General features: G+C 52.2%; 1 protein-coding gene across 4 annotated transcripts; it reads left to right on the forward strand.

Annotated features, from left to right (window-relative positions):
• Positions 1–5,749: 5,749 nt before the first annotated feature.
• Positions 5,750–12,675, forward strand: SLC22A6 (solute carrier family 22 member 6). Of its 4 annotated transcripts, none has more exons than XM_060104202.1 (10): positions 5,750–6,118; positions 6,479–6,582; positions 6,837–6,991; positions 8,225–8,393; positions 8,816–8,939; positions 9,082–9,197; positions 10,249–10,463; positions 10,574–10,682; positions 12,074–12,309; positions 12,584–12,675. In XM_060104202.1, exons 1-10 carry the CDS (start codon positions 5,750–5,752, stop codon positions 12,673–12,675), a joined length of 1,689 nt encoding a protein of 562 aa, XP_059960185.1. The 4 variants fall into 4 exon arrangements, with proteins under 4 accessions (XP_059960185.1, XP_059960186.1, XP_059960187.1 ...); XM_060104203.1 differs by having other exon boundaries at positions 12,074–12,277; positions 12,591–12,675; XM_060104204.1 differs by having other exon boundaries at positions 12,206–12,309.
• The last annotated feature ends 1,298 nt before the right edge of the window (positions 12,676–13,973 follow it).

Below are 13,973 nucleotides of genomic sequence, written 5' to 3' on the forward strand. Positions count from 1 at the left end.
TCAAAACTCTTCCTTGGACCTCTTCCTCTAGGATTCTTTACCAGCACTGTCCAGTGAAAATATAATGCAAGCCACTTGTGTAATTTAAAAATTCCTAGTAACTATTAAAAAGATGAAATTAATTTTAATACTATAATAATATTTTTATTTAACCCAATATATCCATATATTACCATTTCAACATGTAATCAATAGAAAAGTTATCAATGAGATATTTTATAGCCTTTAATTCATACTGAGTCTTCAAAATCCATATGTATTTTACCCTAACAGCATATCTCCATTAGGATTAGCTCAATTCAGGCGCCCAGTAGTAGTTAGTGGCTACCATACTGGACAACTCAGACACACAGCAGGGCTTCAATTATCAGCCATGGAGCTAATTACTCTCAAGTCTGTATTTAGATATTTGTGAGAGAGTGCTTAATAAACGTGAACTAAATCATATTGCCCCCACGCTTCAGTTTTTTGGTAACACCCCATCGGGATGAAGTCTAAACTCTGTTACAAGGCCCATCATGATCAGGCCCCAACCTGCCCCAATGGCTTCAGTTTTTAACACCCTCTACCTTGCACCCTGAAATCTAGCCTCATTTCACTTCTCTCGGTTCCTAGACTGCAACAGCTCCTCTTATGCTTGCCCTTCATGCCTGCCTGGCACCTGACTTCTCCCTGTCCCACCTCCACAACATTTGACTTAGGGTCAGCTGACAATGGGACCACCAATGTCTCCCCTTGGCTTGAGTGGGTCTCAACCTGCAGGGAGAAGAATTGGGCTCAGTGAAGTACACTGGCTCTCTCACCCCATCCCCGTCTTTCAGTTGTCCAGAATTCAGGGTGGCTCCCAGGACGTCCTAGCTGTTCCTGTGCTGTATCCGGGGGTTTACTGCAAAGCCACACAGGAAGGTAAGGGAAGATGCCCAGGAAAGCAGCTCCTAGTCACATGTTCAGGACTCCTGGTGACCTGCGATGCTGGTGTCAGGCTGTACTGACCCACCCCTCCATATACGCCATTCCTCTGACCATTCCCAACTCCCTATCTGGATTCCACCCTCTCTCCATGTCTGCTTGTTCCTCCACAACTCCAGCTCCTCCCGCTTTCCCTATTCGCTTCTCTCTGTCCCTGAACTGGCTCAGTGAATTGTCACCCAATGTGGAGCACCTCACTTGGAGGGCGTCCTCATACTGAGCCACTTCATTGGTTACTAGACTCATATCCAGCCTTTATTTATTTATTTGTTTGTTTGTTTGTTTGTTTTTGTGGTACACGGGCCTCTCACTGTTGTGGCCTCTCCAGTTGCAGAGCACAGGCTCCGGACGCGCAGGCTCAGAGGGCCCAGCCGCTCCGCGGCATGTGGGATCTTCCTGGACCGGGGCACAAACCCGTGTCCCCTGCATCGGCAGGCGGACTCTCAACCACTGTGCCACCAGGTAAGCCTCATATCCAGCCTTTAAATGGCAGTCTTTGGATTAATTTCTAAGTAGCCAGGCCACAGGCATAAAGCTCACAATTTGGCTTCTTGATCCGAATGTTGTTGTAGGCCTGGCAGGCACTTGGAGTCTGCCAGACTTCTCTCCAGGTCAATCATTTCAAACTCACACTTAGGGCATGTGATCTGAGCAAGAGTGTTTTCTTTATCTGTAAATTATTTTATTTGAAAAGTCTCACAAAATAATCAACATCAAAATCACAGGCAGTCACACACCTTAAATCCCATTTATTTAATGGAATAAAATTATACAAAATCTGGATGTCTCAAAATCTGGGATATGTGATGGCTGCTAACATAGTAGAAAAAGCAATGGAATCAAGAGTGCTGAGTTCTAGATTTGCTTGCTGTGTGATCCTAGACAAATCCCTTGCCTACTCTGGGCCTTGGTCTCCTCATCTGCACAATGGAAGTTTTCACCTGTGTGATGGTGTTCATCGCTAATGGCACGTGGTTCTGTGGCTCTTGGCCAGTCGGAAGTCCTCAGATTTGACCCCTTCTCGGTGAGCATGGCCAGAATTTAAGTGCACATTCCAGTGAGCACAGGGGAGTCCAACTCTGGGTGTTTAATGACCCAGAATGTTCCTAAAGGATAGTTTTTGGCTCTACAAATCATTTGCCAAGGGAGCAATTCCATCCAGAAACTCTCCATGAGCTGAGAGGCTGGTGGGGAATCCCCTCACTAACCAGATAATTCCAGGAGCCAACCACAGTTCAGTCCCTAGAGTTTCCAGTTGAGCCTTTTCCAGACTTAGGCTGGCTTGGAGCTGGTCAGACACTAGGGAAGGAGCTCTTCTCCCAGGCAGGACTGGACACAGGCTCAGAGAAGAAGGGTGCTTGTAGGGGCCCACAATCTCCCCCACTGCACTTGGCACTCCACCCACTCCCCCATGAGGGCACCAAGTCCTGGCAGGAGACTGGCCCCAGAACCCCCAAGCTGTTTGTCCAGCTGTCCTCACATCCCCAGGCCACAGGGTTCTTATATACCTTGGCCTGGAAAATGTTGTCAGGCATCTGGACACCCATGGGGTCCCAGCCCAGAACCAACACAGGGTGGGAGGAGGGAAGCTGGGCTGAGTCTCATACCTCTCTGGGCCTCCCCTATTCTCTTCTGTACATATGAGGTCACATGGTCACCAAGAGCTCTTTAGCTGGGCAGTCCACACCTCCAGAGTACCAGTTAAGAACTTGGTTGGTTTTGAAGTTAGACAGAATAGGTTTGAACTAGCGTAAGACTTTATGTACCCAGGACTTCGATAGACAATAAATAATCCCCCAACTTCATACACAAAAGTGTAGTTTGTGTAAACTGTGCGATGTTAACAGAGCATCTTGACTCCTTACAAGAGAAGTCAGAAGTCAAACTGCTTCCCCTCAATAAGACTTGGAGATTTGTGCCCAGAAGAATTGAGAAATGCCCCTTCCCTTCACGGCCCTTCACATCAGCTAATTTGTACAGGGCCTGGCATACCTCCTGTAAAACTATGGAACCCTAATAATCCATTGTGTTCAGACATATGCCAAAATCTCTGAAGTGGGCTAGAGGAGCAGTCACTGGGTGGCAGATTACAGAGAGGGACAGCCAGAGACCCCAAATGGAAACACACCATAAAGGGCAAAAAAGAGTCTAATATGGTAACCCAAGCCCAGCGATCGAGTTAGAACATGGTGGGAAAGGGTGTTGGCCTGGACACAGGGAGACCACGGTCTTGATTCAGCCACTCCAGTGGCAAAACTGGCTGGGTAGGCGCAGCTAGGGGAAGACTTGCGGCACATTGGAGCCTTCAAGTCTGCTGTTATTCTGGGGAGGCAGAGGAGTTCTCATGTTCACCTTGCAAACATTTGCCCATTCAAATAAGCATGTGGAGATTCTTAGAAATATGTTGGTAGGAGTCATCCGTCTGACTGCACTGTCCTTTGCCAAGCAGGTATGGGATTGATCACTATACAAAAGAAGTTTGAGGACATCTTCTAAGGTAGGGTTTCTTAGCACTATTGACATTCTAGCTCCAGAAAATTATTGGTTATGGAGACCTGTCCTGTGCACTGTAGGATGTTGAGTAGCATCCCTGGGACTCTACCCACTAGATGCCAGTAGTACCCCCCCCCAGTGGTGACAACCAAAACTGTCTCCAGATGTCCCCTGGGGAAAAATCTCCCCCAATCAGGAATCACTGTTCTGAGGGTAAGATGTGCCTAGGCACACTTTCTCTCTAAAATCAGTGTGATAGTATCACCTTTTTACCAGAAACAAATAATAAGAACAGCTCATGATCACTGAGCCACAGGGCAGGGACCACCTTAAGATCTTTACCTGTATTTGCTCATTTAACCCTCCAACAACCCAATGAGGCATACACAACCATTATCCCCATCTTGCAAACAAGGACACTGAGATACAGAAAGTTTAGCAACTTGCCCATGGCCAGCAAGTGTGGAGTGAGGATTTGGATCCAAGTAAGCTGACTCCAGAGTCCATGGTTTATATAATATATACTATGCAAAGTAAAAGCAAGAAGCTGTAATCCACTCTGTTGACATCCCCAACCCATGATCCAACCAACTGGATCCCATAGAAACCCATCCAATCAGAGCTTGGCACTGCCCTGAGCAGGAGTGAACTGGACGCAGGAACCAAACCGTTGGGGAAGTCAAGTGAATGTCTTAGAGTTGTGGCTAAAAGTAAAATAAGGTCATGCTCATTGTGAAGAAGGAGGAGGAGGAGGAGAAGAAGAAGAAGAGGAAGAAGAGGAAAAAGGAGGAGGGGAGGGGGAGAAGGGGGAGGGGAGGAGGAGAAGCTATAAACAGAAGACAAGAGAGAGGGAAATTTTGAATCGGGATGAGAAAGAAAGTAAAAGCTGAGGTACTGGAAGACTCAATCTACATCACATAAGATGTTGGTCTTAGGTCCCACTGCTTCAAAAGAAGCCTCTGACCTCTATTGTGTCTTCCAATTGAACAAAGCCGTGGTCCTATAAGATGTAAGCTGTCCCCAGAAGACCAAAGACTGGGGTTGCCAATTTTAGCAAATAGTACAGGATAGTGGGAAGCAGCCGCATAGCACAGGGAGATCAGCTCGGTGCTTTGTGACCACCTAGAGGGGTGGGGTAGGGAGGGTGGGAGGGAGACACAAGAGGGAGGGTTTATGGGGATATATGTATACATATAGCTAATTCATTTTGTGATACAGCAGAAACTAACACAACAATATAAAGCAATTATACTCCAATAAAGATGTTAAGAAAAAAAAAAGAATACAGGAAACCCAGTTAAATTTGAATTTCAGATCAATGAATACTTTTTTTTTTTTTTTTTTTTTTTTGCGGTACGCGGGCCTCTCACTGTTGCGGCCTCTCCTGTTGCGGAGCACAGGCTCCGGACGCGCAGGCTCAGCGGCCATGGCTCACGGGCCCAGCCACTCCGCGACATGTGGGATCATCCCGGATCGGGGCACGAACCCGTGTCCCCTGCATCAGCAGGCGGACTCTCAACCACTGCACCACCAGGGAAGCCCCAATGAATACTTTTTTAGTAGAAGTATGTCCCATGTAACTATTAGGGACATTCTTAACACTAAAGAAAAAAATTTCTTTGATGATCTGAAATTCAAATTAACTGGGCGACCTGTATTTTTTCTGGCACCCCCTCCCCACGACGGTCCCTTTGGATCCTGCCCACTAAAAGGGACAGAAGCCCCACAAGAGGCCAGCACACTTCCCAGAGCCCCATCCCCTCACTAAAAGGAAGACAGAAAGGTCCCACCCTGTCCCCTCCTGCCCCCAGATGCCCAGTACAATCTGCTCCCATCACCCCCACTTCAGTCCACCCTCTCCTGCCCTTTATACCCCTGTGGAGAAATTCCACTGATACAAGGATACTTGGAGGGTTAATCCTTCTGATACCAAGTCACACTTTAACTCATTCCCTCCAGGCCAAGGATTAAATACTGCCCCTGTAGGGGTCAGCGCTACAGCAGACCCTGAAAGCTGAGAAACACCCCACACACTCACACCAAGTGAGGAGCGGCTGCCAAGGAAAGGGAGGGACGGAACAAGGAGAGAGAAGGAAGGAGGGGCCGCCTGGCCGGGCTGCTGTCCCCCCTACAGAGGCAGCTCAGATTCAGTTCCAGGAGCAGCTTGGCTGCGGAAGCAACGGCAGTCCCTCTCCACCAGGGAACGGCAGCAGGCAGACCGGCACACAGACGGAGGGCCTGGGACTGGACGTCCTCAGCCCCCAGCCTCTCGGCCAGGCCTGGCCCCATGGCCTTCAATGACCTCCTGCTGCAGGTGGGGGGCGCCGGCCGCTTCCAGCAGATCCAGGTCACTCTGGTGGTCCTCCCCCTGCTCCTGATGGCCTCCCACAACACCCTGCAGAACTTCACCGCCGCTGTCCCCACCCACCACTGCCGCCCGCCTGCCGACGCCAACCTCAGCAAGGACGGGGAGCTGGACGCCTGGCTGCCCCGGGACAGGCAGGGGCGGCCCGAGTCCTGCCTCCGCTTCACCTCCCCCCAGCGGGGGCTGCCCTCTCCCAATGGCACAGAGACCAACAGCACGGGGGCCACAGAGCCCTGCACCCACGGCTGGATCTATGACAATAGCACCTTCCCTTCCACCATCGTGATGGAGGTGAGGAGACCTGGGCCCCTCTGTGCACCATCCAGAGTGTGCTTTCCCCTCTGAGACACACACACACACACACACACACACACACACACACACACATATACACATACACAGAGACTGTCTCAAACTCTCCAGAGGCCAAGATGGGAAAATGGAGAAAGGGGTTCAAGATGGGGGTCTTTGTAGGAAAGGGGGAGGTGGGAGTTGTAAGGGTCAAGAAAAGTCTCTCAGCTCCTGGGGCCAAAGAGAAGAGTCAGAGGAAGAGGGTGACACAGGCCTCAGAGGGCCAGCCGGAAGGAGGGCAAGGGGCTGCCCTGCAGCCCAGGCTCACCTTGGCCTGACCCTTGCCCCCTCTCCCCACAGTGGGACCTCGTGTGTTCTCGTAGGGCCTTACGCCAGCTGGCTCAGTCCTTGTACATGGTAGGGGTGCTTCTCGGAGCCATGATATTCGGGCACCTGGCAGACAGGTCAGTCCTGGGCAGGGCCAAGGAGCCGGGCTGGGACTGGGGGCTCCTCACCTGGGCTTGGGGGGCCTAGGTGGGAGGTTGGCATCACCAGCTGGGGCTCGTTTGAGGACCTATAGCACAGCCTCATGATAAGTCACGGGTCCTGCAAAGACCCCCACCCCAGGGACTCACCCAGGGCAAGCGCCCCTCTCCCAATTTAGCCTGGCCCTGCTGGTCCTCAGGACGCCTGCTGCAGGTCTTCCTTCCCCCGACAGGCTGGGCCGCCGGAAGGTGCTGATCTTGAACTACCTGCAGACGGCTGTGTCAGGAACCTGCGCCGCCTTTGCTCCCAACTTCCCCGTCTACTGTGCCTTCCGGCTCCTCTCGGGCATGGCGCTGGCTGGCATTTCCCTCAACTGCATGACACTGAGTGAGGGAGGCTGGAAGGGCAGGGCAGGCCCCTACCCACTCCCCTCCGACCACCCAGCCCTGCAGCCCCTTTCCAGCCTCCTCTCCCAGCCCACCCCTCCTGCACTCAGCCTGTCCTGCCCTTCCAGCCAACATAACAGCCTTTTTCCCGGGGCTCACACCCTCCTGACCTCTCATTTAGACATGTGATTGCAAAGTCCATTGTTAGGGCCAGGTAATTCCCATAATGACTGAAGCAGACAACAGGCATTAGGCAGTGGTGAGGACTGTCTCTGAAAGACGGTCACATCCATCCAGAGGGGCCACAGCCACTCAGCTGCTCCAGCCAAGAAGTCTCAGGGCTGTCAGATCTTCCCCCACCCTTTTTTATCAGTGTACAATATCCCAATTTTTTTAACATTTGCAATTCATTCTCATATTTTTAACATAGGGCAAGCCAGCATCATATAGACCAGACACATTTATGGACTGAGCATGGCCTGTCCATGAGTCATCAGTGTGCATCCTTGGATAAGTCACCCCCCTGCTCCCTGTTTCTCAGATGAGGAACCTGAGGCTGGGGAGAAGGGAAAGGATTTACCCAAGCTCACTCCTCAAGCCCAGAAGGGAATCTAAGGATTTGGGATTCTCCAGACTAAAGGAATTAACCAGGACAAGGCTAGGGCAGGGGCAGGACACCTAGGGAATCCAGTCCCAAAGGTCAATCTAAGTCTTCAAGCCACTGCCCCAGCTACCACATCAGGAGCCCACAAGGAACGAAACTGGACCCCTTCAGACAGAAGCAGAGAGGTGGTCCCACTCCCACCTCAATTCTCCAGAGTAGAGGAAAGCTACTGTCTCCTCTGAGCTGCTCTGGCCGCTGAGGCTGAAATCCAGCCCAGACTGAGAAGGACCAGAGGGGCGGGTGCTGTTGAGGACGGAATGAGTGGTCAGAGATGCTCTGAAGGGAAAGAGGACGCTGGCCAGGACAGTAGGTTGGAGAGGAGCAAAAACACACAGCAGGGGAGTGGAGGGGACAACTCCTGGGGATGCCAAACCTACCTCCCCATCCCCACCTCCATCACAGGTCCCCCACTCCCCCTCCCATGGCCCCCAACCTCGTTTGATGTATCTTCCACTGAGCCTTGGGACAGACCAAGGTTTGAACAGAGAGAGGGGTCTTGGTGGGCTCCACGGGTCTCCACCCACCTGGCACCCAGTAAGTTCCACCACTCTGTTCTAACCCTCTTTTCAGATGTGGAGTGGATGCCCATCCACACGCGGGCCTGCGTGGGCACCCTGATTGGCTATGTCTACAGCCTGGGCCAGTTTCTCCTGGCTGGTGTGGCCTATGCTGTGCCCCACTGGCGCTACCTGCAGCTGCTGGTCTCTGTGCCCTTTTTTGCCTTCTTCATCTACTCCTGGTGCGTGGGGCCCAGAGGGATGCGAGGGACAAGACTTCCCCCAGATCTCGCCCGCAGAATCAGAGAAGGTCAAACCCAGGCCAGTGACTCAGTGTGACCAATGGGGAAACTGAGGCTCTGGGCGGAAGGACTTGCCCCAGGGTGTCTGGTTCTCTGGCTTCCCCAGCTCCCCCCAGCTCTCCAGCCTGCCTGCCTTGCTCCCTTTACCCAGCACCCAAGGGCTGAGCTCCCGTGTTGGGGAATAAGTCATCACCAAGCTGGGCACTGCCTTATGGTCCTACAGATTGGGGTGTGGCAAAGTCCTGGGTTCCCACTCTTACATAAAATCCCACTGCAGACCTCTGGAAAGCCCATGCCCTACCTCCAGCCCCAGTGACTGGAACTGAAGCCATGCCAACACCCACGCTCACCCCTGCTCCCAGGTTCTTCATCGAGTCGGCCCGCTGGTACTCCTCCTCTGGGAGGCTGGACCTCACCCTGAAGGCCCTGCAAAGAGTGGCCTGGATCAATGGGAAGCGGGAAGAGGGGGCCAGTCTAAGTATGGAGGTGAGACCCCTGAGACCTCCCATGACACCCCACCAGGGCTCCACCCCTAAACCCAGGACTCACAGGACTTGTCTGACTGAGGAGCTAGGCTGGGAGGAACGTCTATGGAAGTCCAAGCCCTGAGCCCTGTCCATCCCAGCAGGTGCTCCGGGCCAGTCTGCAGAAGGAGCTGACCCTGGGGAAGGGCCAGGCCTCGGCCATGGAGCTGCTGCGCTGTCCTGCCCTTCGCCGCCTCTTCCTCTGCCTCTCCATGCTGTGGTAGGCCCAGACAGACAGACTGATGGACAGACAGACAGACCAAGAGACAAAAGACTGGTTGGGGAAAGAGTGGACGCAGGGGATGGAAGAAGGGAGACAGGAGGGAGGAAGTCAGCAGACCAGCTATGAGGGGCAGGAATCCCCCACCAGAGAGAGTCTTAAAGAACCAGATGACCTCCAGCCTCAGTTTGCCTCCAATCCCCAAACTGGGCATCAATCTCTCCATATTCTTCTCCTTTTATCAGCTCTGTTCCAATATGGAAACACTTCATCGGTACTGACGGCCGCAGAGTCAACCAAATTACATCACAAAGGCAGAGACGAGGCTGGCTTGCAAAACATTGAGAGACATTACTGGCCTTGTGGTGCCTGCCAGAAACACAGGCACAGGCAAAACTCATCTCTGAAAGTACACTCTGGCCAGGGTTGAGACCAGCCAAAAATCTTCCTTTCCCACTGCAACATCACCCATTACCCGTCTCACGTGCTACTCTCCCAACCCCATCATCATAGCAATCCCATGACAGTCAAGAGAAACATGGTCAGAAGGAACAATCCTACCAATGAATTCTTTGCTTCCAGTTTGGGATTTACTCCAGGTGGTGGGTTCTGTCCAACAACCTGAGCTTTATATTCTGGGCTCCTGACATCTTAAGAAGCACAACACCCATCCCAGGACCACGGACAGGTCCCGGAAAACTGGCCTCTCCCAACACCTTGGCCCTAAAGATATGGCTTTGGATATCCACTTGTCCTCCCTCAGTCCAGTATTAATAGATAAAATAAAGACTAAAACTGTGTAAATCCTACATGGCAACTAAGTGAAAATTCCCTAATACACTGGGGACACTATCAGAAGACTGAGAAATCTGGGGTATTGGAGGACTACCCCAGTACTTAAAGTGCATACTAAATGACAGAAGAAATATTAGGCAAGGTAGATTCCAGGTTCTTAAGTAGGGTAACCTGTGCATCTCACCCCTGTTTTGGATGAGCACCCCCTCCTTTAATCTTCCTAACAAACTCCATACCCCTCATCCCTCCCCACTAGGTTTGCCACTAGCTTTGCCTACTATGGGCTGGTCATGGACCTGCAGGGTTTTGGGGTCAGCATCTACCTAATCCAGGTGATCTTTGGTGCTGTGGACCTGCCTGCCAAGCTTGTGGGCTTCCTTGTCATCAACTCTATGGGCCGCCGGCCTGCCCAGATGGCCTCACTGCTGCTGGCAGGCATCTGCATCCTGATCAATGGGGTGGTACCCCAGGGTGAGCACCCATGAACATCTTGGTCCCTCATCCTTGGCCACACCCCCAGACATGACCCAACTTCTCAGCCCACACTCCCGAGATCTGCTGACCCCCTCTCTTCTCTCTAGATCAGTCCGTTGTCCGAACCTCCCTTGCTGTGCTGGGGAAGGGCTGCCTGGCTGCCTCCTTCAACTGCATCTTCCTGTACACTGGGGAGCTGTACCCCACAGTGATCCGGTGAGTGGGAGCTTAATGGGAGGGGCTTTGGGGCAAGACATTCCCCCGCACACAGGTCAGACCCAGAGCACAGTCCAGTATGCCCCAGCCCAAGGCGCCCTCCCAGCACCTAACAGTGAAAGGTCTGTATCAGCCGCTCAGTACACACTTAGGCTGCCCACTAAGCTCTTACCTGACCTAAGGGGAAGATCTGAGCCACCAACTGGGACAAGGTTGGAGGCCAAGAAGACACATCTCAGAGGCAGTTAATTGAATGGAGGCCAAGAAGACACATCTCAGAGGCAGTTAATTGAAGTCTCCCCTTGATCTCCAAAGCACAAGTTAGAAGCTGCCACAAAATCTAAATTCCATCTTTAACCAAGTAGTATGTCTGAAACCAAAGACCACAAACATGAAAGTAATTTTTTGTCACAGAGCAACCACTTAATAACGGTGGTTCTGGGAGTTGTATGGATAAATACAGCACTGTTTTTTTGAGTGCCAAGGTTGCAGGGAGGGGGTATTTTTGCATGAAGACACCAGAAACACATATCTATTTTAAGAATGGGATTCAAAACAACAACAACAACAAAAAAATAGAATGGGGTGCAAAATTCATATGAGATGTCAAAGAAATGCCAGGCTTCCCTAGGCTACTTGGAATGAGAACCCCAAGGGGTCATGGTTACTGTACTGTACTTTCAAAGGATTTCAGCTGAAAGAACAATAGTATAAGGTAGTACTATGTGCCAGGCGCTGTCAAACTGTTTACAAATATCAACTCTTTTGGTCCTCATAACACGCTTACGAGGTAGGTTCTATGATAATTCCCATTTTCCAAATGAGAAAACTGAGCCACAGAGAGGTTAAGTGCCTTGCCCAAGGTCACATATCTTATAAGTCAGGAAGCTTAGATTTGAAACCAAGCAGTTTATCTCCCTAGTCAAAGTTTTTAACCTCTGCTCTCATAGAGAATGTTCTTAACATATTCTTAACATGCAGAGTCCAGGTCCCGTCCCCTGGGGATTCTAACCCAAGAGGTCTGTGTGGAGCTGGGGCAACTGTAAATGAAATCCCTCAGGTGATCTGAGAACAACTGGCCGAACTAAGCTAACTCAACCGTTCAGGAAACTGTCCAGAGAGGGCAAGAGACTTGCCCAAGGTCACATAGCAAGTTAAAGGCAGAGGCAAAATTCAGTCTCCTGATTCTCTGCCCAGAGCCTTTCCCAACCTGTTTTTTTTTTAAATCTCCAAAATAAATGCCAAATTGGTTAGCTAATCAAATGGGGAACAGAGCAGGCACCAGCGGGTCTCCTGGGGCTGGGCCCGAGCTGCCCTGGCCCCAGAGTCAGCCAGAACCTCAGCATTCATGCCAGAACACTAACCGGCACCCGTCCCCCTGGGTCCCGCAGGCAGACAGGCTTGGGAATGGGCAGCACGCTGGCCCGAGTGGGCAGCATTGTGAGCCCACTGGTGAGCATGACCGCCGAGATCTACCCCTCCGTGCCTCTCTTTATCTACGGCGCTGTCCCCGTGGCTGCCAGCGCTGCTACTGCCCTCCTGCCAGAGACCCTGGGCCAGCCACTGCCAGACACTGCGCAGGATGTGGAAAACAGGTGGGCCTCCACCCAGAGACAGCAGAGACTCTCCCAGGGTCACACATCCAGGCTGGGGTGGCATTAAGACTCAAACCCAGGCCTCCTCTTCCAGGCCAGGGCTCTTTGTCCCTGTGTCCCCAATTGGCTGAGAGTCTCCTGGAGTCCTTCCTGGGGCTCACGGCTCCAGGGAGTGGCAGATGTTTGGGGCAGAGAGCTGGTAGCTGGGCACAGCTGAATGGAGAGCCCCCTGGGAGCCCCAGGCTGGCCTGGAGGCTGCATACCGAGGGCACCACTCTCCTGCCCACCCACCCACCCCCACCTGCCACAGGAGGAGAGGGAAGAGGAGGCAGCTGCAACAGGAGCGAAAGCAGATGGTCCCGCTCCAGGCCTCAGCACCAGCGAAGGACGGACTCTGAGCACTGAAAAGGAGCCTTACAGAGCCCTAAAGGAAGACAGGGTCCTACAGGTCCTGGGCCACTCACAGGAGAAGGGGGAAGGGGGAATGGTGGCCCAAGTGTTGGGGCTATGGTTCAGGGAGCACTCCCCAGGGGCCCCCCTCTCTGAATAGACGCCACGAAGACCGCATATTAAAAGGTTTGTGCGCAGCATCTCCCTTTGTCTCTCCTGTCTCAAAAGGAACAGCCACTCCGCTTCAGCCAGCTTCCAGTCCAAAAGAGCATACAATCCAGTCCCCACCCTCAATCCCCAGGACTTCACAAACCATCCCAGGCAACTGGAGAAGAACCTCTTACCTTGGCCCGTTCCCCTGTCCCTGCTTTCCTCCCTCTTCCCTCCTTCCTTCTCTAACCTATCTAAATATTGCTACTTCTGAGTTTTAAATCCCTTACACTCCACTCCTTCCCTATCAGGCTGGAAACTGACAAGGGACTAAAATGAAAGCAGCCAATCAGAGGCTTTGTTTCAGGATCCTCCCTCTCTGTGAAAGCTCCTGGGAACTTCTGGCAGCAAAGGAGGAGAAAAAAAGAGAGCAGCTGTGACGTCAGGATCCTGATCCCTGCTCCTCTGGATTCCAGCAGGGTCTGGACTCAAAACCAGTTTGCCACTTCCAGCTCTGCACCTGGAGATTCAGCCTGCTAGCTATCCTAATCCTCCGCACTGCACTTCCTGGCCTTTCTTTGCTGCTCAGCCTCCAGCGGGCCCTGGGCTGGTGGAGGGGAAGGAGGAGGAAAAGGGGAGTGTGGAACCCAGCCAGAGAGCCACCTCTGAGCGCTAATTTGGTGCCAGGCACTGTCCTAAGCCCTTTGCATGTATTAACGCATTCAGTCCTCCCAGGAACCTTCTAGAGATAAGTGCTAGTACTATCCCCATTTTACAGGTAAGGAAATCAAGGCACAGAGTGGTTAAGTAACTTGCCCAAATTCACACAGCTATTAAATTGCGGAGTCAGGGTTAGAAGCAGACCACGTGGAATGTGTGTGCCAGGACATCCCCCCTCCCCACCAAATGCCTGGGGGCTGTGAGGCACTGAGACTTTGGCCTCTTCCACCCCCAGGGCTGTGCTTCTCCTATTCCTGCCTCCTGAGCTGAAAAGAGACAGAGAAGGGGGAGTGGGGGGGTGGAGGAGACCAGATCACATGGTAAGAACCATATGAAAGGAGGGAGAGAAGGCAGTTTAAGGAACACAGCCAGGAAAAGAGGAATATCCAGTCACCTGCATCAGCAAGGGAGCTCCCTTCAGGGAAGCTGGGGGTGG

The sequence above is a fragment of the Mesoplodon densirostris genome, chromosome 7 (assembly GCF_025265405.1).
Source record: "Mesoplodon densirostris isolate mMesDen1 chromosome 7, mMesDen1 primary haplotype, whole genome shotgun sequence".
Lineage (NCBI taxonomy): Eukaryota > Metazoa > Chordata > Mammalia > Artiodactyla > Ziphiidae > Mesoplodon > Mesoplodon densirostris.